Source organism: Gallinula chloropus (assembly GCF_964237585.1).
Source record: "Gallinula chloropus genome assembly, chromosome: 3".
In the NCBI taxonomy this organism is placed as follows: Eukaryota; Metazoa; Chordata; class Aves; order Gruiformes; family Rallidae; genus Gallinula; species Gallinula chloropus.
In genome coordinates, this window is record NC_140087.1 from 50,229,401 (window position 1) to 50,255,155 (window position 25,755).

General features: G+C 44.2%; 1 protein-coding gene across 1 annotated transcript in view; it reads right to left on the reverse strand.

Moving 5' to 3' along the window:
- Window positions 1-2,168, reverse strand: part of RMDN2 (regulator of microtubule dynamics 2) — a gene marked incomplete at its 5' end in the record, with an annotated part of 47,706 nt that extends 45,538 nt beyond the window's left edge. The window contains one exon of the mRNA XM_084261266.1: window positions 1,714-2,168. Coding sequence (XP_084117392.1) covers window positions 1,714-2,168 — 455 coding nt within the window. The remainder of the gene's footprint in view (window positions 1-1,713) is intronic.
- Between the last annotated feature and the right edge of the window lie 23,587 nt (window positions 2,169-25,755).

Below are 25,755 nucleotides of genomic sequence, written 5' to 3' on the forward strand. Positions count from 1 at the left end.
CAAAACAAGCACATCAAGTATACGGTGTTAGCAGGGAAAAAAGCACCTCTTTTCAAAAGGGATGAAAAATATAGCATTGGAAAAGCACATACCCAAATGACTAACACTATCTATAACCTTGAATTATCTTCCTTCCTTCCAACTGTACACAAACACTTGTCAGAGAAGGCCTTTCTTAAGGACACAGTCAAAGCCCTTGCACGCTCTAAACACTCGTATTGGATCGTCTCATCAGCCTTGTCATTGTCACACAGAAGAACCTGAACAGACAAGTTCCCTTGGCTAGTTGTAAAAAAACAATGCATCACGCCTGATGATGAGAAAATGGGATCTTGTCAAATGCTAGGTGTGGAATAACCCTTATATTGTGTGTCTGTGAATCTGACTATTTGTAAACTGGACCTTTAGCCCTATCTACATCTCCAGATATTTTATGTGTAACACCAAGGCCTCTGAAAACCAACTAAAAGATGAAACAATCTGAGAAATTAATAGAGCTGAGATGTTTTTACACCATATGAAGTGGGAATGTCTTTGAATACCCTTGCCAATACTGAAGACTTAAAATAAAGAAGAAAATAAAGAACTGGTTGATAACAGAAGTGACAGGTCTCAAAATATGGTATCAAAATATAAGACTCATGAAGCGTGTGGGCTGGGACATAACACAGCAAGAAATTCCGCCCACGGGAATGGTAAATAAATTTGGAGGAACTCTCAAAAATAGAATTTCATTAATTATTATATGCAGCATGTCACTGTCTAAAGGATATTACAATTAATTTTATCTTTAAAGAAAAAAAGTGACTTAAGATAGGCAATTTACAGACACATGCTGCCTACACCAGTATGTATAACACACTGAGGAGATCAAAATACTCAGCTGCTATAAACATGCACTTATTAAATTGCATAAAAGTATCTAATCCGATTATATCAAAACAAAGTTGCAATTACAGGAGAGTAACATCATCACCATTTTTGCATTACAGCTGGAGGGTATATTACATAATATAAGAAAAGAAAAAAATATAGTCAATGTCCAGGTACTTCTGATCCTTCTGTGTGTTCCTCAACCCATGCATATGAAAGATCCCATTAGCCACAATGGGACAACAAGACGTGATCAAACCCAGGAACTTTCTACCTTACTGAGTCAGTACCCTAAATCCTCATGATGACTTTTTAAGCCACGAGAACATGTATACAATGGCAAATACATATAAACATTTGTACGTGTGCTGCATTCAGACATAGCTTTCATAGCATGTAATACCTTTAGGCAGAACACTGTAGTAACTCATCTTTGAGGCCCAGAGAAGACAATTATCACAAAAACCATCTGAGTATTCATACAGTTTGAACAAACTGCGTCAGAGACACCAGACTACTTTATTAGAAGCACTTTCAAAATCACACCATTATCTTGAACTTTGTCTCTCACTGCATAGCTATGCAGTGGACCAGATTGTTACTAAACGCACCCTTAAATGCCTGTATTACACTTGGCACTAAGCCATCTTCAGCCATAGTGCAGGTTCAGAGATGCTTACCAAGAGTTTTCTAAAAATTACTAACCGTAGTTTTGTGGTTTTTTTCCCCCCACTATAGACAAATATAAAATACATATCAAAGTTTCAAAGGGCGCCTGTTTACAAAGTTTCATATAGGTAATATGTACATTGAGGTATGTACAAACTATGATTAACTCACCCTCCTTCACTTTCGGCCTCCTCAGAGCTGGTAGTTTCTGTTGCACCAGAAGCTATCTCAGCTTTTCTCCGTTTCGTTGCTCTGTGTGATGGACTAACTCTCTGACCATCTCCCTTCCCCTGAAGCTCATTTCGAACAAGCTCTTCAAGCTTTGGAATCGCTTCTTTCAGGAATTTCACCTCTCTCTTCAGTTCATCCACACTTGTTAGCAAGCCATTCAGTTTTTCTAGTATCTGCAGTTGCCTTCCGTGTAAAACCATTACCACTCCTTGCTCATCAGCAGCTTCATTCTGCAAGCCCACTGAATTAAGCCTGCTACCTACATCTAGGAATGCAGGTATACGCATGGCTGCACAGGGTTTTCGGGTCTTACGGTACCAAATCAGCATCAAGCTTATTCCAGCAGTCCCTGCCATTATGCCCAGTATTAGTCCTTTATTTTCGAAGGGAGACATTTCTGCACTCCTAAAATTGTGAGACAACAGTAACAGAGGTAAAGATGTTTTTCAAACTCTACCCAAACGACTTACTTTAAGTCACAGAAGTGCCAGGCTAGAATAACTGCTGCGTGCCGCAAAGTTACGGGGCAACTCGAGCAGATTCGCGCTATGACAGCAAAACCGGGACGGCTGCGGGTTTGGGGGGCACTGGGGGCACACACTTCTCCACCGGCACGGGCGCGGGACCCCAGCCTTCACTTTTAACCTTCTTCACATCTTGGGAGTTTTTTGTTTTAACGCCAGAATCTCACACAATCGGATTTTCCGGAACCGCAGAACGGCGGAAACCCAGCTGTCAGGCCGCGGCAACCCGCCCCCCCCCGCCGCCCGCCCGGCGGGGTGTCTCGCCGCCGCCTCGGCCACACCGCGCCGATGGGCTGCCGGAGCTCCGCCGTCACCTCCCCGCGGGGGACCGCCCGTCCCACAGCCCGCCCCAGCCCTGGCCTCCCCCGTGGGGGTCGTCGCTCGGCAGCAGCGTCAGCCCCAGGCCCGGCGCCGCCCCCGTTACGTACCGGCGGGCCGGTCCGGGAGCGGGAGCGGATCCGGCCCAGGCGCGGCGCCGCACGGCCCCGCAGCTCTCCCGCCGCGGCACAGGGGGCGGGAGCGGCGGCGGGGCCGCCCCGGGGCGGTGATACCCGGATCGAGGGGGACGGGCCTACGCGGGAGCCGCCGGACGGCTCCTCGGGGGAAGGGAGCTGCATTGGGAAGGCGGGCGCCGGACCGGGCTGGGCCGCGTCGTGTCCGCCCTGTGACCCTGGCAGCCCCAGAGCAGTCAAGGGGTGGACTGGGTGCTCCTGCTCTGGCAGCGGGGTTGGACTCGATGATCTTTCGAGGTCCCGTCCAACCCCTACGATTCAGTGGTTCAGGCTGGGGCCGTGAGCCCGGGCGGGCCGCAGCTCTGGGAATCCCGCCGGGCAGTGCTGTTTGGGGGTGCCGGCTGTAACCTGCTTCAGACATTGCTCGAATAGGCTGTTCGAGCACAAAAGACTCGTTTGTGTGTCTCTCTTCGGTCTGTTGGCCACTTGTTCTCGTGTACTTAACCTTTGCGGTTTCTGGGGCCTAGGGAAACAGTATTGCCTCTGCATTAGTGAAGACCTGATGCTGCAAAATCGGGGAGAACCACCACCCGCTTGCCAGGAAGAGCAGCAGTCCTGGCACAAAAGCTTCATTGCAGTTTTAGCCATCTAAGGGCCCAAAGCTGGTTTCGTCAAAGTCCATTATGGATTGCCCAAAGTCACAGACCAACCTGCATTTAACAGGGTTTAGGAGGTGCTGCTCCCATGTCCCGTGTGAGACATGGCTTTTATCCCTGACACAAGACCTTTCTTTATCCTTTATGATGCTATTTCTTTCTGGATCTGCCTCCTGTGCCCCCTGTTTCTGGCACTGAATGGAAGAAGGATCATAAACGATAACCTGCTGTGCCCATTTGTCTTCCTTAAAGCTTCTGGAGGGTGCTGGTGCACATCCTGCCAGAATTACAAGCGTAAACACTCCTGTTCTGTGTGAGGGCTCAAGGAAATCACTCTATCTGAGCAATGAAGAAATCACTCTTCAACAGTTGGAGTATTCATCAGCCATATCAATCTGAAACAAAGGAACACGAATGTAGTTCTCAAAAATATATTAATTACCTGTTAAAAGTGAAGAAAGTGCTGTTAAAAGTTCTTAAATAGGTACCAAGAACTCAAGAATTGTCAGTCTTAATGCAAATTAGCAAAAGTAAATCAGTCTAATGTCTACTTATCTTCAAAAACTTCCTTTAAAATAACTACAGCTGCTGATTCTTCATTAAGAACCTGAAATGAAACTAGTCTTACATGAGACCAAACTACAGCCTGAGAGAAAGGTAGAGATTTGTTCAGTTAGGAATATGAATACTGTTTCAGTATTCTATGTATTTCCTAGTTACAAAAAATCCCCAAACCAACAGTCTGTTCATATGTTTGTAATTTGAGATTTTTAAGCTGAGGATGTCTCTTCAATTTTATGGAAACTTTACTAAAATAACAAATTTCATCGTCCTAAGTACTTGTAAGTAACATAAAGTTATGTAATCCATCAGTGTCTTCAAATGGAACAGGGCTACATTAATCTCCATGCTGATGGCATTTCAAATGTTTGGGAATAGTAATAAAAATTTGTTGGAGAACCTTCACTTCTATTTTCTCTTTTCAATACCATCTGCCAGAAATCTTTCTATAACCCGATTAAAACAGGAAATTATTTTAAAAAGGTAATTAATCAGGTGGCAAACACAGCACAAAGCTGAAGCAAAAGATTATGGATGCAAAAATCAAACTGAATTTTCCAAAGTGGATTTCACAGGCTGCAGTGGCCTGTTTCCAAGCGCAAAGGCCTGGGAGAACCGCTCTCTACAACCGCCTGGATGAGTAGCAACTGTGAAAATCAGGTCACCTGTCCAGTCCTAAACTCATTTGCTTTTCACCTGTGGCCATCTTACCCAGGCAGAGCAGCATGGAAACACAGGAGTTATTGCCTGCATGAAGAAACCTCCCAGAACACAACAGCTTTCCGGGCTGGGGAAGTAAAGATAAGTTTACCTAGATTTGGCACAATTAAAAATGGTCTAAATCTGACATATGTTCTAAAAAACTGAAAGGAACCAGTTTTTAGAAAAGTGCTGTTCTGCATGTGGGTTTTTTTTTCCCATTACAGAAGAAACTTATACCTGAAGTCTTAAAAACTATGCAAGTCTGGACCACCATCTGTTATAAAATGGTTAGTCCCATGTATTTTTAGTATGCTTGGTGTATTTTAAGCTTTATAGTTCCTAAGAAGACAAAGCTTATGTTTTCCATGTGCTGTCCTTCTGTCAGGCAATACCATGACACTTTCTCCACTTTCTCATTAGCTCCTGAACCTGTAGCTTAATTTCAGCCAATTTTGACAGGAGAAAAATGTCAAGATACTGAAATTGCAACAATTTTTATGAAGGCCAGCTGCTTCTGGGCAGTGAGACCCTGTGAACATCCTGCCTCTCTCCGCCCCTGACCTCAGGCAGCTGTTCAGGGCTGAGGTCAGCACACCAGAGCTGCAGCACTGACACACCTGCATAAGGCACCAGCCTTTGTACAGCACTGTTTGTGTAAAACCAGGCCACGTAGTTTTAACTGATCTTTTGGGAAATTTTGAACTTGGACGGTGTTTTTGTGATGTATTAGAAAAATTAGGTTATTACTGAGCAATTGTGTTCAATAGGTGAGAGAACCATTATGTTGTAAGTAAAGGATGCATGCTATTTCCAGCCAAAATGGAAATTATTTTATGGGTGTTTTCATTTCTGTATGGAAGTTATTGGTATTTTACAATTAACATACAATTCTCTAGCTGTAATTCTTCTGCAACTTTTCTTTTGTGGTATGCTATTCTTGCCAAAGTGCCCCCTACCCCCAAGCTAGAGATTAATCTTCTGCTTGTAGCAAATACACAAACTTTTCATGTGTTGGTAACACTTCAGACTTACTACTTCAGCAGTTGCCTTGTAAGCAAACAATCAAACCTTGTTAATAAATCACCAAATATTGTGAAATCTTAAATACCTTTGACCAGACTTGCAACCAGCCTGCTCTTTGCCAAGCTGCATTGAGTTCTGAATCTTTTGCTATGAAAATAAACAACATTATATTTTACCTCACAGGGAAGCATTCGTTTTCAGACTTGTCAGAATTCTCTGCTGCTCTTGCCTTGAACAATTGTCCAGTGTCCTTAATGAAAAATTAATAAATTTGAGTTAAAAGGAGATGGATAACAGCACCCTGATCTCTCTGTTTTCTTCAAACAAAGATATACTGCTTAGCATAGTACCCAGAGGAGAACAGTTGTAGCTGCATGTTCTCATGTCTATGTGTGTGCAAAGTGTAACATCATCTTCAATATTTTTGAATCTTTGGTCAATCTCAGTCAAATTCAACAGAGATATTAACTTCTGACAGGTTTTGTTTGGATTAGTTGGTCTTTTAAAGGAGAGAGCCCTGAATTGTTGCCCCCCACTATGGGGAAGTTTGCTCACCCCATGATATACAACAAAGAACCCACACAGTAGAAAAGCATTTTGCAAGGACAGGAAAAGCTAAAGCAGAGCTTACATTTTATTAGGTGTGAAGGAATTGAACTACAAGACATAACCTGATAGGAAACCTGGCTTCGTTAGTTCAACTGCACATGCAACCATCTGTTTATTTATTTAGTGTGTTGATAGGATCCAGTGCTGCAATTTCAGCCAAGTACAAATGGTCACTGGTGCCATGGCATTTAAAAAAAAAAAAAGAGAGAAAAAAGATATGCACACTGTTCCTGCTTCTTTGCGTTTGTCTCACCAGGAAGCTCAAGGACATTATCAAATATATTTATGCCAGCTATGTCACTTTTTTAGGCCAACGTACATTATTCAGTTTCCTTGCTGTTAGAGATGAGAGTTGGCAGCCCAAAAGAGTTTGTGTATGTTGCAGTAGGGATAAATACTCAAGGCTACATTAGACATAATTCCACAGCACTGGCTGATTCCCTCACAAAGAGAAGTGGTCCTGGGAGTGCCTGGGCAAAATCCAAAGAGGAAAAATATATGAATAGACATAAAAAGTGTATGTTTCTATGAACTTATATTTTTATGTATAGATGTATATATTCCTTAAGGACTCAAAACTCAAAAAGAGTCAAATGCTTTGTAAATATGTGTCTGTACACATGCATTCCACATTACCCAGTGTATTTTCTTCTTTAATGAGAAGTGGAGCTTTTTCAGCTTACCTATTAATATGCTATTTCAGACCCTCTTAAAGCATTTTAAAGAGCTTTTACCATTTCCACTTGCAAGTGGCAGAGTGCCCCTTCCTGAACTCCACAGATCAGTCCTTCCAGTGAATATCACCTTATAAATGGCCTTAGGATGCCTGGAATTTCATGTTTAAAAAAACCCTTCATCTGAGGGTTATGTTGTGTTTTTCTGTCATTTCTGCCCCTGTTCTGTATTATCAACTTGTGACCTTGTAAAAACATTTTCTTCTGATTTTAGCTTTTCATCTAGGCAGTTAAGGCTATGTTTACATTAGTGGGGACTGACTGTAGGCAAAACAGGGCTGAGGCCCTCACCTCCATGCTGTGCCTCAGGGTTAACTTTTGACTCTCTCCAGTCTGGACGCAGGGGTTTCATGCCCATTTTCAGCTGCAGTGCCTTGAGTGTGCTTCTGCAATGGATCTTCCCAAAGTGCAACCATCCTGGATCCTGCTCCAGCGGGGTGAAGCAAAGCTTGCCAAGCTGGGATGATTGGGAGATTTACCTCATCTAAGCCAATCCAAAGCATTACTCTATACATACACTATTTACATACTAGGAGGTTCTGATGTGGGTTATGCAATTATTCACGTAGGACAGAGTGAATGCAGGGCAGGAGGTCACTACTCCCCAGCAGTTACTGTGTGCTGGCAAAGGTTTTCCTCCTTCACTGTGGGATTATTTTTGGACAATGTGATTGACAAATGCAGAGAAAAAGTGTGAGGAAAAGTGATGAAACCAGGAGAGTTAAGGGTAAGCAGAAGGAAACTCCTAATCAGTTACAAGATTTTTGCTATATACAATATATAGCCTTGAGGAAAGAAGACTGAGAAGGCTCTGATTAATATTTATAAATATCTGAAGTCTGGGAGACAAAGGGAAGTGGCCAGCCTCTTTTCAGTGGTCTGTGGGGACCGGACAAGGGGCAATGGCCTCAAGCTGGAGCACAGGAAGTTCTGCACCAATATGAGGAAGAACTGTTTCACAGTGAGGGTGACAGAGCACTGGGACAGGCTGCCCGGGGGGTTGTGGAGACTATCTTCTCTGGAGATATTCAAGACCCATCTGGATGCCTCCCTGTGCGACCTGTCCTAGGGAACCTGCTTTGGCAGGGGGGGTTGGACTCGATGATCTCTGGAGGTTCCTTCCTACAATTCTGTGAATCTGAAAATAAGATGACAGGATTTCTACTCTACTCAATGCACATAGACACATGTACACTCACAAATATCTGTATATATGCAGCATTTTACTTTTGCAGATTGTTTCCAGTCCCCTGATGTGTTTGTTTCAGTGGAAGACAGATCTATTAAAGTAAAATGTAAAGGTAATTTTTTTAATTCCTGTTTACACCCAGTTCTGGTGTTTAAGAAGCTTTACCTCTGATTCTGAGCTGCAGATTCCTGAAGACTAAAAAATAAATGAAGCAGGCAGCCTTTCTGAATTTGGGTGAGATGGGCTCAGTGCATCGCTCCAGTGCTGCTACCTGGTGGCCAAAAAAAAAAAAAAGGCTGCAACAACTTCAGCACCAAGTTGACCTGCTTAGAAAAGGGGGCATTGTGATCAATTATCGAGAATGGTAATGATGGCCTTTTAAATGTTTGCATATTTTCATTGCTATGGTTTTTTTTTTTCTAATTTAAAATATTTTCCCCAGCCTGTGTTAGTGCGATTAAACCAGAAGGTTACATGGGAAATCGTTATTCAGTGTGTTCCAGACTGAGATTTGGGCTCTTTGGCTGCTGAGAATTTTGTACTACAGTTTAGCTGAAGTAACAAAATTCCTCCCAGATCATTCTGGAGGTTAAGCAGTGCTGCTGACCCACATGATATTCCCAATGCCACACACTGTCCTGGGGCAACACTTGCCTCACAACACTCCTCCCAGATCATTCTGGAGGTTAAGCAGTGCTGCTGACCCACATGATATTCCCAATGCCACACACTGTCCTGGGGCAACACTTGCCTCACAACACCACCACACCCTGACATTTGCCATCATCTCTTCTCCTGAAATTCTGCCAGCTTTAAAATGTGCAGCAGCCAGCTCTTGCCAAGTAGTGCTGGTACCAGAGGTCAGGCCTGGCTGGTGAGCCATGCCAGGGTGGCAGGGCAGCTACCCATATGCTGTGGACACAGACACTTGGCACAAAAGCAAATTGGTGCATCTTAGCCATAGGTGGGCACAGCCTGGAAACCGCTATAGAATCATAGAATCATAGAATTGTAGGGGTTGGAAGGGACCTTGAGAGATCATCGGGTCCAGCCGCCCTGCCAGAGCAGCTCCCTAGGACATATCACTCAGATAGGCGTCCAGACGGGTCTTGAATATCTCCAGTGAAGGAGACTCCACCACCTCCCTGGGCAGCCTGTCCCAGGGCTCTGTCACTCTCACTGTGAAAAAGTTCTTCTGCATGTTGGTGCGGAACTTCCTGTGCTCCAACTTGCAGCCATTGCCCCTTGTCCTGTCTCCACAGACCACTGAAAGGGGCTGGCTGATTCCCCCTGCATCCCCTGCTTAAGATAATTATAGACTTTAATTAGGTCCCCCCTTAGTCTTCTCTTCTCAAGGCTGAACAGTCCCAACTTACTCAGCCTTTCCTCATAGGGGAGATGCTCCAGGCCCTTAATCATCTTCGTAGCCCTTCTCTGGACTCTCTCCAGGAGATCCCTGTCCTTTTTATACCAAGGAGCCCAGAACTGGACACAATACTCCAGGTGGGGCCTGACCAGGGCAGAGTAGAGGGGGAGGATCACCTCCTTTGACCTGCTGGCCACACTCCTCCGGATGCACCCCAAAAGGTGGGAGGAGCTGGGCTACAAAACAGCATAGCAATGAAGTGTGAGATGCAGCAGCAATGCCTGGTTTTCAGAGTGGGTGCGACACACATGAGAACAGACGTGTGTAATGTGCCTCCCAAAGACAGCAGAGGATAGGAGCTCTTCGGCCTCCCATCCCTCTCTAGTTTTACACATATTGTGCCATATATACCATACATTAGTATGGCATATACCATACATTAGTCTAGGTGATCCTGCTCTGGCAGGGGGTTTGGACTAGATGATCTTTCGAGGTCCCTTCCAACTCCTAACATTCTGTGATCCTGTGATACCTGCCTCCAGGGCAGAGGGAGCACAGCGCCCTCCACGGCTCCCCAGGTGCCCGAGTCTCTCCCCACACACAAGGGGCTGCTCTCAGAAACGCTCTGGGCCAGAGCAGGATCTCACCCCCCTGGCACTGCCACGGCCGCAGGGCCACTGAGCAGTGGCACGGGTCATCACCACCGGAGAGACACCCCCGCCTCCCGCCTCCCCTCGGGGGGCACCGAAGGCGCGGCCGATCTGCGACGGCCCCACTGGGTGGCGCGCGAGCGCCACCGCCCAGCGGCTGCGGGTAGAGGAGCGGCTGCCTGCGGGCCCGGGGAGCGGGCGGGCCGCGTCCCGTGGCCTAGGGGAAGTCCCGCGGCCTGGGCGCTTTCCTAGAAGTTCCCCGCCGTTCCCACCGCGGCCGGCCCGAACAGACCCCGCTGTGTGGCGCCGTCTTAATAATACTATGTCAGTGCCAGCGGGAGCGAGGTCCGTTCTTCTGAGGGCGAGAAGGGTCGGTGATGACCCTGGAGACGAGCTTGTGTATCCTGAAGGGAAAGCCCACACACGTTCCCCTTCCCCGGCGTTCCTCTCTTGTCGGGGTGCATTTCGGGGGGACAGTGGCATTGTACCTTGTATTCCTGCTGCCCTGGCAGCAAACAGGAAGCCTCACGCCAAAATTGTGAGATCCCTGGTCAGTCCCGGTGGGACTGGACTGAGATACTTGTTTGTTGTTATATTTTGTGGCTGGCTGAAGGTCTGGCTGTGTGAAATCGAGGTGACAGACGTTGTGCCCCAAGCTTGGGGGACCAGGTGGTACCTACTGATCCCCTTGGCAGTATCCTGGGTGAATCTAGGAGTCTGGCTTTTAAAATACTGGCCTCAGGAAACTGAGATATGAACAAATCAACATATTGGTCACTGACTGTCACAATGTTTCTCTACAAAGAAGGTAAGGCAAGAGCGAAGATCTGCAGTCTTGAAAAAGGGAAACAGAATGAGGGAGGAAATATTGGCCAGTGCAAAACCAAGCTGCTTGGACTACAGCTTGCTGCCATCCAGAACAGGTGTCCTGTTTTTCCTCGAGCTTTTACACCCTCCCTTGCACTAAATCCGGTGTTCACCAGGTTGCTCAGCTCACTGACTTGTCTGAAAAACACTTTTTGTTAAATTTCAGACAGATTGGTGGGTGGAATCAGCTCAGGGCAGAGCCTGGTGTGGGCAAAGAGGCAGGAGCACATGGCCAAGAGCTGGAGGAAAAATGGTGACTGACTTGATTCATGCCATGGAAGTGTGCCTTGATAGCACACCGCTTATTGGGACTGTTGTAGAAGAAAGTGTACAAGACACAAATGGCAAAAGGAAAGATGACACTTAACTGCTTGTGTCTTGTACCTACGCTGTCAGGAAAAATAGCAGATATCCCAGGGCTTGTTAAGAAAGCAGCAGAGATCTTTTTGGTGCTTATTCTTGTTTCTGGCATAGATCTGAATGAGAGTAATTCTCATGGTGTGGTGTTGTGTAAGTTGTCCCTTAATGAGAAAGATTCAACTCAGACCATTGTGTCCTTCAGGTCTTAGAAAAGAAAAAATACTCAAGAGAAATGGAAGCAGAAGAACAAATACTCAAAAGAAAAGTGGAATGATCACTTTTCACTGGAGGTAAAAGCAAAAAAGCAAGAAATAAAGGAAGGAAGGTGGAGGAAGTCTGCAAAATTTTAAATGCCGAGAGCTTGTTTCTGCAACAAAAGTGTCCATGACCTGGATTCTTTTCTCCTGAATTTGTGTGTGACCAGGTTACGTAGGTATAGACTACCTGTAACTTCTGTGGAGAGAAAGGCCCCTTGAAAGGGGAGCAGATCTTCAAGTTGGATGTTAGTAGTTGCCCATCTGCTTCAGATGGTGAACTGCTGAGTCTTGCTCTTACCTGCCTAGGCTATACTTTCCATGGTAAGGCTGTCTGCCTATTGCAAGACATCCATATCATGGAAATTATTGGATGCTTGGATTGCATTATGTGGGAGGCCAGCCCACGTGATCATCATTGCCTCTTTGGTCTTAGAAAGGGTGACTTCAGTTTCAACCTTTGGCAAGATGTCCCGCAATCTGTTTTGAACTGAAACAGGAGGATGAGCAGAAAATCACGAAGCTGTGATAGCTTCTCTGCTTATCTTGGCTGCCTTCTCCCAAAGAGTTGTACTGAACAGCAGTCTGGTGCAACAAAGAAGCTTGACCAGCATTTCTAAATAAACATGGGTTTCTCAGTGCATTCTTTCTTATCTGCATCTTTTTTAAAATTAGCTCAAACCAAGCTGGAAAACAGCATCCTTACAAGCACTTTATTTTAAAAAGTCAAGTTACTACCAAGATTATAGTTAATTTTCTTTGTAATATCTACATCTAAATAAATAATATGCACTTAGCACAAGCTTCATATTTCCATAAAATATGAAATTTCACGTTCTAATATATTTTTCTATACGATTTGTTGCTTAAGCTATGCCAGCAAAGGCATGGTAACACTTTGACAGTATTACTCATCAGCAGCAACGTACCAATTCATCTAAAGATCCTGGCTCCAGTGTAGTAGCTTTGGACCCAGTAATTTTGGTCATTCTGCATACTTCAGATAGATGCCTTTGTCCTGCTTAGCTACAAATGCATTTTAGTCAGCTAAGGTAACAAGTGCAAGTTATTAACCAGCTGTGTGCTTAATATAAAAAGCATAGACTTCTTTTTGAAAAAAAAAAAAAATAGCAGCATAATCCACTTTCCTCTTCAAGTCAAAGAATATTGACCAGGAGTAAGACTAATAAGAAGCAGAACTTTTTATCAGAGGACTAGAGTGTTGCATAGACCCCTTTATTTAAAGTCCCTGGCAAGGCACGTGCACTGTTTTGGCGGCCATACTAGAATGGATAGGCAGATGTCATTCTGGAGGGAATATCTGACATTTCAAAAGTGCATTTGTGGTTGGGTTGTGGCAGGTAGGACTGCAGACCCGCCGTGATGCCAGGTCTCCCAGGGCCCTGCACCTTCCTTCTGCAAGGCTCCCCAGGCCTTTTTTGCCTTTCTCATTTGGAGCAGCAGTAGCAACACAGACCAGAGCTGGCTGGAAATTTCTCCACTGGGAGAAGCCTCCAAACTGTAACTGACAGATTTCTGAGCAGCACATTGCCCCTGACAGAAGCCAGGCAGGATCCCATGCTGCCTGCTTCCCCTGCAGGGTTACTCAGCTTTCTCTGTCAGCAGTCTGCATGCTTTCTGGCCTTCCTGACAGCTCAGTAGGGAAGCTACCATGGGGCTGCGATCCTGTGAACCTGAGAGGTGGGGCCAGGATCAAGCACACATTTCCATTGCAATCCCATGTTGGACAAATAGCCTTTTCCAGAAATGTGGGAGAGAAATTCTGGCTCTCTGGGGGTCCAGTGAAGGAAAGAGCAGTCGGTCTCCTATTCCAGAGCACCTTGGGCAATGCCAACACCAGAAAGAACACCCATCCTTCTCCAACCCAGTAGCAGCAGCAAGGATAAGGTGCTCTAAGGGAAAAGAAGCATTCTCTCTTCCCTTTACAAGACCCTGCAGCAGAAAAGACCCATCAACTTTTAATCACTCCAGCAGCTACATGGGACTACCTCTGCTGTGCTTTTCCATTCCTAGCACATAACATTTTCCATGGGGATACAGTTAGAGGTCACTTAACCTAGACCAGTAAGTGAGGGGAGGGAACACAGAGGGCAATTCATGGTTCTTAACTACCCTTCACAGGGTGAACCTCAGGTATGCTTAGGTGCCCTTTGAAACTTTCCTTCCTAACTGCTAGGCATCTGCAGCTTTTAAGCAAGAAGTGAAATGCTCAACAACCCTTTGTCATGAATATTTTTAGGCTCTCTACCTGTTAGTAGCCATTCTTCAATACAGCCCTGAATGTATGTATTTCCTTTACAGTAAATGCAGCATAATAGATCAGCCAGACAACGGGTGGTGATTCTGCTTCTCAGTTTGGTTAGAAACTGTTCCATAGTGAATTTAACTGAAGCTCAGGACACCCTGTGCCATGTACACTTCAGAACAGCTCACATCCTGAAGTCTTTAATCAGGCCCTGATTCAATGAAATGCACAAGCACAAATCTAGCTCACACCATGGCTCACTGAATTTAAGTTCCAAGTATTGCTCAAGCGAATTATTCAGGGAAGTTAAATCTGGGCTGCAGCTTTTAATCTGTTGTTTTAAGTCAGAATCCTTATACCTGCAAATGAAGCCTGTTATCGCTGTCTCTTTTCCTACCTTGTAGTTCTCTTCAGTTTTTCACAGCCATCTGTAATTTGTTGTCCCAGTTAGAGGTATTTGTAGAGGGAAACAGAGCAGGACAGCCTTGTAAAACATCTGGTCAAGAGGCAGAATTAAACTTGTCACAACAAAGTGATTTCCCATAAAACAGTGAAAAACACATTAATCTTTCACTGGTTGCATTTTAGGTAGTGGGAAGAGAGGAGAATTTTTTTTTTTAATATGTCTTTTGTACCCACTACCAGAAGGTTAAACATGTATTTTTTTCTTTGTAAGCATGTCTTGGCTTCTGGCCACAGTCCAGCAGACGTTTTTCTTTGTCCATTAAGGCAATCTCCTACACAGTTTAACAGGGGAGGATGAAATTCCTCAAGCTGTGTTATAAACATTCATCACTGAAATCATGCTCCTAATAACAAGAACAGCAGATAAAATTTAAGACAGCTCTACATTGGGTGGGCTTTAGAGATGGTGACTATAGAATCAGGAGTGAACCAGTAAAGCCAAAGACCAAACAAGCCACTGTGAAAATATTAAACAAGACATTTTTCCATCAGAATGGCTCAGTGAAAGTAGGAAAAACCTGATTCTGTCACTCGAAACATGACAAGGTAATACTTGGATGTCAATGAAAGAGTCTGAGAAAGCATCCTTTTTTTCTCTTTTGAAGAGTCTGGGTTCTTCCCTGTAGCAGTACTTGACAGAGACAACCTGCAAGTACTTTAAATCCACGTAGTCTCTATTTTCTTCCTTGGACAGCCTTTTTAAAAGCTCGCAAGAATCCTCCTTTGTTCCACTCTTGCTTAAGTTCATTCCTTTTGAGTAAAGACATGACACCTGAAACCAGGGTCCTGTTGAGACTGTGCCAATCAATGGGCAGCACTGATTTTAACTTGGCCTGCAGTTCACTGTGGGACTGAAAACGAGCAGTGGTGACAGCAGTGCCCACAGGCTTCTGGTCAAGGAGACTCTCTTTATCGGTTCACCTTCCTGCCTTCCTTTTCAGCTGCAATTTACTCCCTTCTCTGCCAGTCTCCCTAATTAGTGCAGAGGATTTGTTTGTGTATAGCCCTAATAAATCGGAATCACCTTAGATATAGTGCTTCCCCAGGCCTAGACCTTTTGCTCTCCCACCACATCCTGTGCCAAGTATTGGGTGGGAGGGTTGGGCAAGGATTTCCTATTTACTGCCGTCCCCAGCAACGGGGAACTCAGACTTCCCTTCCTCATTTATGCCTGTGTTAAGGGCTACCATCATTAATGAATTATTTCCTTTATGAAAGCACTTCACAAAATTCAGTAGGGATAAAGCCAGAAAGTGATCAAGAACCTGAACAAATTACTGTGGAACTTCCAAAGCATTTTGAAAGAAAAAGAAAACTTCGTAGAGTCTGCGTTTCTGTGAGAAAACCTGTGCAACTCTGCGAGAGGCACAGCCTTACAGAGAAAGAGTAATTCACAGGAGACTTCAGAAAGGCCTCTCAAAATGCAGACAGCAAGAGGCTGATGGGCTGGGGTAGTCTGGACATACTGTGACTGTATGAACACCAGCCTCTCCACCGCTGTAGCCTGCATATGGTTTTCAAGGGGTTACATCTTCTGCTGCGTTGCTGGCCAGTTTCTGGTGTATGAATCTAGTGAAGCTGGGAGCCTCGCTGGGCTGTAACTCACGCAGAAGGCCTTGCTGAGTCCTGGCAAGCCCAGTCCTCTGGAATTTAACGGTGCAATAGAAGGAAACATGCCAAACCATCTACCTGAACTACTATTCCCTCAACACATTCCTCTGTGGTGTTTCTTGGCTGGCTATTCGAGCTCTCAGCCCTAGAACTGAAAAAAAACCTGGTGCTTAAAGTTCTGTTTCTCCCAATACTTTACCAAGCATATGTGGCAAAAATACCCTGGAGTTCCATTTTCCAAACCCAAACAAAACCTGAGAAATAATAATCTTTTCCTAATATCATTATGTTGGTGTATTTTTAATTAATACTCAGGAGTAGCAGATGGCTGCTTGTGAATTTGGACACAAATATATGAAAGCCAGAAGTGCATCTTCAGAGATTAAGGTTTTCAGTTTTTGTTTTGAGTGAGATATTGCAAACTTAAGACTTTGAACAGGTTGCTTTTTAAACCAATCTTCATTAGAAAAGGATTTTTTAAAAACTAATACTACAAATCTAAAGCTACAAATTTATCCAGTTTTGTCTTAACCTCTCACAATTCTTTCTTCACTGTGGATGATTTGGTCAAAATTCCATCAACTGCAACAGTCCCCTCTTCTCTTACCTGGTAGATCTCTATTTATGTGGCTGTTCAAAGCGGATACAGAAGTAGTGAGAAATTGTGGTCCTACAGAAACAGAGGGACTTACTACAGGAAAAGATACAATGTGCAACTAGAGAAGTATTATGGAGGTTATTTAATTTATGTTTCTGCAGTTTGCACACCTATAGGACTAAAATGCCACAGAAAGTAAAGAGGTTTCTGCATTTGCCTGCTTGCTGTGTGATGAGAAAGCAGTCTGGGTTAGCTGGGTTGTGCAGATCAGTCATGTCAGTCTGGGGGAAAATGCAGGGCAGATTTCCTGCAAATGATGGAACTGATGTTTTTGTGAAGTGTGGAGTATTCCAGATTCCTACTTATTGTCATGGCAGGTTTTAACAGGGTAACAGTCACAGCACAAGGGTTGATATGCACACCAAGCTAGTGTATTTATAGCACATATTATGTAGGGATCAGCTCAGCAAGGAAAGACAGGAAGTAATTTTACCCTATATATTGTGGGCTCTTTCCACTTGTCTTAACCAGACAAACTAAAGCAAGGAATCCTGTTCAGCTAACGATTAGTAACTTCTACTGTAACAAACATTTATGTCAACATAGTCTCAGATATATAAAGTTCCAGCTCCATGTTGTCTTTGTCCATAAAATTGATACTCCTTCAAAATGTCCTGTGTCCAAATGACTGTAACATGCCATAAAATATGAGTCACAACCCACATATGTCAGGATGTAGCAGAGTCCTTAGAGTCCTGATGGTGTGAAAGGATTGCTTCCACTGTTTTCAACAAGCCTTGGATCAGACTCTGGCTTGCTTAGCACATTTTGGGAAGTCAGTGACTCTTCTAGACTTCACCCTCTCCTCCTTTTGGAAATCTAATTAATTTATAGGCCTTTAGAATGTCAACTATTGTCTTAGGAGAGATCTGTGGGGGGTCGGTTGTTTGTTTAAATCCTGGCATTGCATTATGGGCTGTTCACAGACTAAGAAGACCCTCACGTTTACAGGCCTCTTGAGAAAACTGTATCACAAGTCTTTGATAAAATATAATCATTTTAAATTACTCACAGATATAAGAGTTTAACTAAACACAGAAAATACCCTGGTGTTCCACCCCACACGGTCTTATCGCAGTCAGTTTGGCTTCTGTACTACAAAAACATCCTCAGCTCTTCAAATATGCCAATAAACTTCCCCTGAGAAGCAGACCTCAGCAAATAAAGCCCTCCACTCATGCTTCATCACCAGTGTTTGCTTGTTAGTCTCTGGATGAAAGAGTAAAAAAATTATCCACTGAACCAACAAGCTGCTGGAGAAGCTCAAATATCTGTAAGCATGGGACGGCAGAGCAGTTGAAACCAGGTTTTGGGACAAGCTGCTGTCACGGCCCAGCATCCAGCATATTTTAATAAGCAAACAGGAAAACGTTCAAATTCTAGAATCCTTCGAGCAGCCAAGCAGTTCTGCTGTAATAGGGATGTCACAAGGGAGTTTCTTAATGGACTTGACATGCTGAGCCAAACTGAAGTCTTTAGGGACTTAGGGGAGAAGTGGAACATGCACATCTGGGAACTCAACCAAACCAAACCCGTGCTGATACTTCAGTCGTACAAGGTTTTCACTGGCTATTACAGTTGGGATAGTTCTTTGTAAAAGTCCGTATTGATTGTCAAGACAACTGCATTATACACAGATATATAAAGTGTCATTGATGGGTATCAGATGATAGCATCAATAACCAGAAAAAAAGAAAAATGGTCCCTGAAGCAATAGATTATTTTTCTTTGAATGAGAATTAGCAAGAAAAAGTACGCTGTCACTAGCCCCTCCTTCTGAGGGGGTAAAAGGCCATTGAATACACTCTCGGTGTAATGATGTTCAGATGGGATACGGGAAAACAGGAATGATCACTTAGTTCAAAGAAAGGAAATACAAAACTGAGGTTAGAAACATAGAGAACACTTTAAAAACTGCATTAGTTTTCTATTTAAAATTGTCTTCAGAAAAAAAAAAGTGTTCTTTTCTGAAGCCATTTATTTGGAATTGACTAAAAAGCACCAGCTTAGTCTGAAAAGAGCAGCTATTAAATCTCCAACAAGAGTTGCACATATGCTATTGGATGCATACGGGGATCTGCTCTGAAGAGGCAGAGACTCCCACCTGCCGCTTCAGCTACCTGAATTCAGCCCTCAAATCCCAAAGCAGCTTTTTCAGTGCACCTGCTTGGGGTGCCTGCCTAAATTACCTCTTCTTGGCATGTCGTAACTCCTGAGGTGCTGATATGTCCATGCCATTACACGTTTAAGCCCTTCTTAAATAAGCTATTAGCAGATCTACATTGCCTGCAGGTCTGCTTCTCCAGGCATTTTCTGTTCATGACATCACAGGGGCTGACATAGTGTTCCTGGCAAAGGTGTTTCCTCCTGATTGTTCTAACTAGTGAGACCTCTGGAAGACCAGGACAAAGTTGGGTCCCCACCTGCCCCAGAGCCTTGCCCTGCCCTTAGCACCTTCCACTGTTTTTGCAATCAGTGTTTCAGCTTCCAGGAGATCCCCAGGACTCCTTACACAGTGTCTGACAAGTGGATGCCCTCTGTGCTGTTAGCTGTTAGTGTGGGCAGGAAGAGCTGGGGGAAGCACAGAGCACCCCTCCCAGCCCATCTGACAGTTAGAAATCTGAAGTGCCTGCTTTGCAAGAGACAGGTTTGCTTCCTGAAACATTGAAATAAAGACCTCCTTAGCAAAGGATTGTATTTAATGCAAGTACTTTGCTAAGGCTGTGGTGCATATGTCACAAAGAGTGAACGCAGCCTTTTGTGAGTAAGAGTTTGTGGTAGCTATCTAAGCACAGAGTGGCTGAGCCTCAATAAAAGTCCACTGGAATCCCCTTAACTCAGGCAAAATTATAACAGCCAATGTTAACAATTTGCCTATGCTTGTTTTCCCAGGCAGGAACAGACAGAGGCAGCATATCACAACTCTTCTGTCATGAAAGGAAATGCTCCTTTTCAAATCAACATCAGGACTTTCCTCCTCCTGTATCTTCTTTAGGAATAAGTTCACGTGAAGAAGTTCTTGAGATGTTTGGATCCTGGAGGCTGATTCAGACCCATTGTGGGACCTCCCGAGAGGAAGTTCAGAGGTCCTCTTCAGCTTTTCATAACAATGTTGTCAAGCTGAGAGAGGAAGCAGGACAGTTTCCTATGTCAGCTGAATTCCCCTCTGTCCTCATCTGCATTCTGCAGTTATAGCGTATTTCCTGGAAGGATCAGGTTGGCTTTACTTTAAGTGGTCTGCATCACGTGTGACATGAGTGTGCGCGGCACTCAAGACTAACCTGCAAGTCAGGTGTCCCCACATACTTACTTGGGAAAACACTGAGCCCATTTGCACCTGGAGAATATTTTTCACTCTCGAGGCAGACACGTGTGTGTTTTTGGAAGCCCTGGCCTTTCATCTCTCCCAAACTGTCGATAATAAGCATCAAAAGTTTTCACCTAGGTTTACTGCACCACTATCCCACAAAAGATCCGTAGGTCAGTTTACATACCCTCCATGCAGTGTCAGGGCCTTCTAGAGGGAAGCAACCCTGGCCTCGCCAATGGGTGTTACATGACATGACTGGTTTGGGTTAACCTTCAAAGAAGCTGGGCTGAAATTGTGTAGCTATTTTCATTACAGCCTCCACCTGAACTGACATCAGTCACACATAATAAACAAGAGCCCTGTCCACTAAACCCTTTCAAGCTTTCTGTTTTAATGAAGTTTTGAGTTTATTTTAAGATTTTGGTGAAAACCCACTTTGAAAAAAATCACCCTGTGAGTGCCTTTATGTTTGTGGGTTTTCCCTTCCCTTGATCGTAATTTATTTTGCTCTGTTTTCTTTACTAATTTTGCCAAAGCTAGCTTATGCAGACTTCAGTTTGCTTTATTCCCAGGTTTCTAATTCTAACATTTGATTTTTAAAGGTTTCAAAATTTGGACTCAAGAATAAATGTCTCAGGTTTTCAAAGCCAGAGTAATTTGCTGTAGCAGGCTGGTGTATCGCACCTGTATCAGCTTAGTGGCACAAAACTTCTGTAGAGAATTGTTCATTACAGATTTTTCATTTTATTTTCATTCAGACATCAGAACAGGAGCCTAGCCAAGACCTGAAAAGACTGATTAAAGTTTTAATAGTTGTACTAATAACACAGAGGAGAAATGGGCTACATAAAGGGTTTGCTTGCTGTGCGCTTGGCCGGTGTGAATGCTCTACCATTATTACCAAAATTCTTCATACTTGTGCTCAGCATTTAGTGGGTGCAAAATAATAAAGTATCAGAAGTTTTAGCAGATAAGGCATGGGTTCAAACCACAGCCTGAGGGGAAATATCCTGCTTTTATTAAAGCTACAGAACTGGCTGATACGTCTGAGAATCACGGTTACCAGTGTGGAAAAGCACAGGCATGTTTGGCGAGAGGTGCTGGTACCCTGATGTGCTGTGATGATGAACCGTGTGTGGTATTTTCTGTGCTCAGAGATCTGTCCTGCACACCACACTCTGTGTTTCTGCTCACGACCTCAGCATGGTTTCATGTAGGCAAAACTTGGGGTTTGTCCTGGTGCTGCCACTTTAGTAGGAACTGGTCATTATACAATCATGTCCTTTTCTTTCATACACAAATTAAGCTAAATCAGCTTAACTACATCTGTGCCCAGTCCAACTGGGCCTTTCGCCTCATGGAATGGCCTGTCACATAGCAAGAGCTGTCTGCTCTGAGCTTGCTATTTTTCCACTCCTGCTGCTCTGCCACAGCTTTTCACTGTGTTGAGAAAGCAAAATGGGATGGTGATCAGAGAGTGCATGTGGAGAGAAAGTGATGAGCAGGGTGCATATTTGACAGCTTCAATGTACCAAAGCCAGTCGAGACCTTGAAGTCATGTTCTGACACTGATTACAGGCATGTCTGCTGACTGAAGCTGGGGCTTTTGCAGGGAAGATGCAGGTCTACAAAATGTGCTCGTAGCCTGTCAGATTCAGCCTCCTGGCAGAGCAGCAAAGCATTTCCTCCATGCTGACTGCGAGCAAAGCAAGTACACACATGCCTCCCTGACAGAGAAATACAGCTCTTAACTACAGCTACAGTCCACTGCTAATTAGGCTGGTAAGTAAAGCTGTGGTAAAGCTGGTCTCTAGTGGAGTGGTATCTCACTCCTTTCTTTAAGCTCCAACATGGGAAGCTCATGCGAGTAGTGTATGTTAATCCCGTCTAGTCCCTTTTCTCCAGACCGCTGCGGTGCTGTTTTCTGGCACAAGGACCCAGAGCAGACAAGGGAGGTGGATTTGCTTCAGCCCATCCTTCTGCCCTCCTTATGTTGGGTAGTACTTTCCAAAGCTATCCTTGCTGCACTGCTTGAGTATCTGTGTCTTTTGGTCATGATGGGTAGGAATTGCTAAAGCCATTTGAGAGAAAAAGTGAGAGAAGCAGGTGATGACCACAGCTGAATGAGAAGGTACTTATGCCAAACCCATGCCTGTTCTCAAGCTGGAGCTCAGCTTCCGTCTGGGCTGAACACAAACAACCCTGTAGTCATTCAGGAGCATTAAGAGGACTAAGACACACAGTGGGTGCCAGCCACATTCCTGCTAGCTACGGAGCCAGCATGTAACCTCTCTCCAAACAGCATGCTGAGACTCCACCTGCACTTCTTTTCTCTTATCCCAATGAACTTCCTCACCGGCTGCCTCCTGGTTTAGCCATCTGTAGTGTCTGATGGAGGAAACCACAGAGCATTCCTTCAACTGCTTGGTCCCTGCTAACCCCACCTCTCCAGTCACCTCTAGAGCACTGTTCAGCAGTATCTTCTTGCTTCAGTACCTTCAGAAATGAGGTACTCAGAGGCACTCTGCAGGATATTCCCCTTCTTGTCCTTCACTGTGAGTTGCCAATCATTTAATCTTCAGCCTGTCCTTGTTGTTTGGTTTTACTTAATTTTACACAATCATAGAACAGGTGATGTTGGAAAGGACTTCTCACGATCATCAAGTCCAGCCACTCCTTGCTCAAAACAGGGTCAAGTAAAGTAGGTTGGTCAGGGCATTGTTCAGTTGGCTTTTGATTATTGCTAAGGGTGGAGACACTCACAGCCTCTCTGGGAAACCTGTGCCAGTGTTTTTTCGCCCTTACAGTAAATATTTTTTTGTTTAAGTGGAATTTCTTGTATTTTAGCATGTGCCCATTGCCTCTTGTCCTTTCAGTGGGAACCATCACATTGCTGGCTTACAGCCAAAATCTAATCCACAAGGATCCCCAGGGCCTGGTTTCCGCTGATCAGCCTTCGCGTGTGCTGGTGTATGAGGTCATTCCTTCTCAGGGACATTTCCCTTTCTCTACATTTCCCTTTTTTTTTGGACTTCTTAACTTCCCTGTTGGCTGATTTCTCCAGCCTGTCCAAGTCCCCTGGAATGGCACAAAAACCATCTGGTGTGTCAACCACTCCTCCTGGTATCATACCATCTGCAGATTTGCTGATGGTGCAGTCGGCCTCATTATCTAGGTCATTAATGAAGAACAACCAGGTATTATTTCAAATGCTGCTAGTTTTTATCCACTGGAAGCTCACTTTCCTGTTCATAGAAAGTAAATCCAAACAATATTATTCACCTTTGTGGTTTAGGTGCAACATAAAGCCATGCGATTATTAAGTGAATCATAAACCAATAAAATTTGTAGTAAAATTTCCAAGAAAGTAGTTTTGTTTTCAGGATGAACCTCAAGGAGCAACATTTAGAACACTATGACTTATTTTTCACTAAAGTTTCTCTACAGAAAGGGTCTGTTTTGTAAAGAGGCGTTTGTGGCTAAAACACGGTACACAAACATACAGAAAAAGTACAAAGGATACAGTAAAGGATACTCCCTAGTCCTGAAGTAAAACCTGGAAATGCTGGAAATAGGATGTTCCCATGCAAAGAGATATATATAATACACATTTTTATATAAGCATATATATCTATATATAAAAATGCATGCATATAAAAATGAAAGATGCAATATTTTTGCTTTCCATCCAGCATGAACATTGCCTAGCTGTGGCAACTGCTGAGTATTGTACATGTATTCAAGCTGATATGGCTTCATTCTGTTGGTGCAAACATGCATGCAAACGACAAGAGTCGGATCTGAGGTGGGGTAGTTACAGTTTCAAACACAGACAAGCTTGTGGAGCTCTCCTGTGTAAGAGGCCAAGCAGTGGCTAGAGTTTGCTCAAGGCCAAGAGTTCCCATCCTCTTTCCTCCCTATAGACAAGGCTACAAAATGTCTCTGTTCACGTTGGGTTTCATTTCTGTTCTACCACAACTATCTCTTTCTTTTTTGTCCCGTGCTATGTCATACTTGTTATCGTTCTCAATCCTGAGTGAGAATGGGGCAAAACATCACTCTTGTTTCTTCCTTTTTGTGTTCCCAGGACATGTTCCTGTTTGATTAGTAGTGTTTCCTTTTTCCTGTCCTTTGTTTATTACTATAACACATTTCCTGTTTATCGGTTTATAGTAACCAGACAAAAATAATGTTGTTTAGAACTTTGAGAGAACTTTGTCTTGGAAGTGCTGGAGGTTCAACGACTCAAAGCATTGGAGTTTCACACTCCTTCCTGATGTCTCAGCTTCCGCCTCCACTCCATTTCCCCCCCCCCCCCCACATACACTTCCCAATTCTGCTCCCTTTGTCATCACAGACCCCATCTTTGCTTTTCACTCATTCCAAAACCTTTCACTCACTTCATCTTCTTATTTCTGGTGGCAAAATCTTAAGTAAGAAGGAGGGAAAGAACCGCAAAAAGGGGCCACAGGCCAGCCAACAGGCCAGCCAACGTAAATATAATCTTAAAGGTGGCAACTCCTCTTGCTCCAGCATCACTGGTAAGAGAAACAACATTGGGCACTGGTCTTAACTGAGGACATGTGCAGGGAAAGCCAGACAACTGAGTGAAACTGAGCCTGTTGCTGAGCATTCACCAAAAACTGGATTAAAAATTCTGGGTCTAACAAAATTGTATTGGTTTTGCCTCCTCATGGTTTGAGGACATTTATGCTTTACATTTTCAAGATTCTCATTTTCCTAATGAAGAATGTTGGTTTTAAATTACTATTTTCCTTTTTAACAAAAGCTCACATTCTTAGGTATCATCCTGACAGCGGCATCTGGAACTTTAGAAAAGCAGAATGATACAGATACCACCCCAAATTCCAGAGGATCCTACAGTGAGCCCTGCCTGCCTTTAGCACAGTGGGCTGCCACTCTTGACTCTGTGCTTGCAATTGCCACGAATTTGCTAGAAGTCTGGAAGTCTGGTTTCTTCATCCACCAGGTTCTTCATTTGCCACCCACACTGGCACCCACCAAATGCACACAGGCAAAGAAACTGCAGACCTTCTTTAGGCCTGACAGAAACATTGTATACTAATATTTGGGGCACAGCTGTCTTAAGAATTAATGTAAATGTTTAAATTGCACCTTCATGCCTAGTCCCAACAGGACAGTGCATTATTGGAAAATAAATACATGTCTTCACGCCCAGCATGAAGGTTATTACTTCCATCCACAGACAGTTACTTCACGGGGTGCCACAGATAAGCCACAGACCAGCAAACTGTGGCCTCCTGTAATCAGGAGCTCCTTGGTGACCACTGCTAGGAGCTGCTTGCTACTGCTCCTCTGGCCCTGGCCACCACAGGCTGCTTCCCACTGCTGAACTTCCCACTCCTGGACTTCCCACTCCTGGAGGGCTGCCTCCAGAATACCACTGCTGCTCCTCCTTCATTCCTGGTTTCATCCTGACAGCGGAGTCCTTCTGGTCTGGAGGGATTACTGCAGGATTTTACAGCCTGGAGGTTGGAACTGGAGAGTAATGTAATATTTAGCAATGAACCTGACAGTTCATTGCAACAAATGAGACCTCATAACCAGAAGGGTTAGGTTGTAAAGGGGTGTCAAGAGCTGTAATTTTCATTTTTGGTGGCTGTAAAAATAGCTCTCCTTTTTGATAACCACTTACAGTCTGCATAAACAAACTTATTAGCAACTTGGAGCATTATTGAGAAAG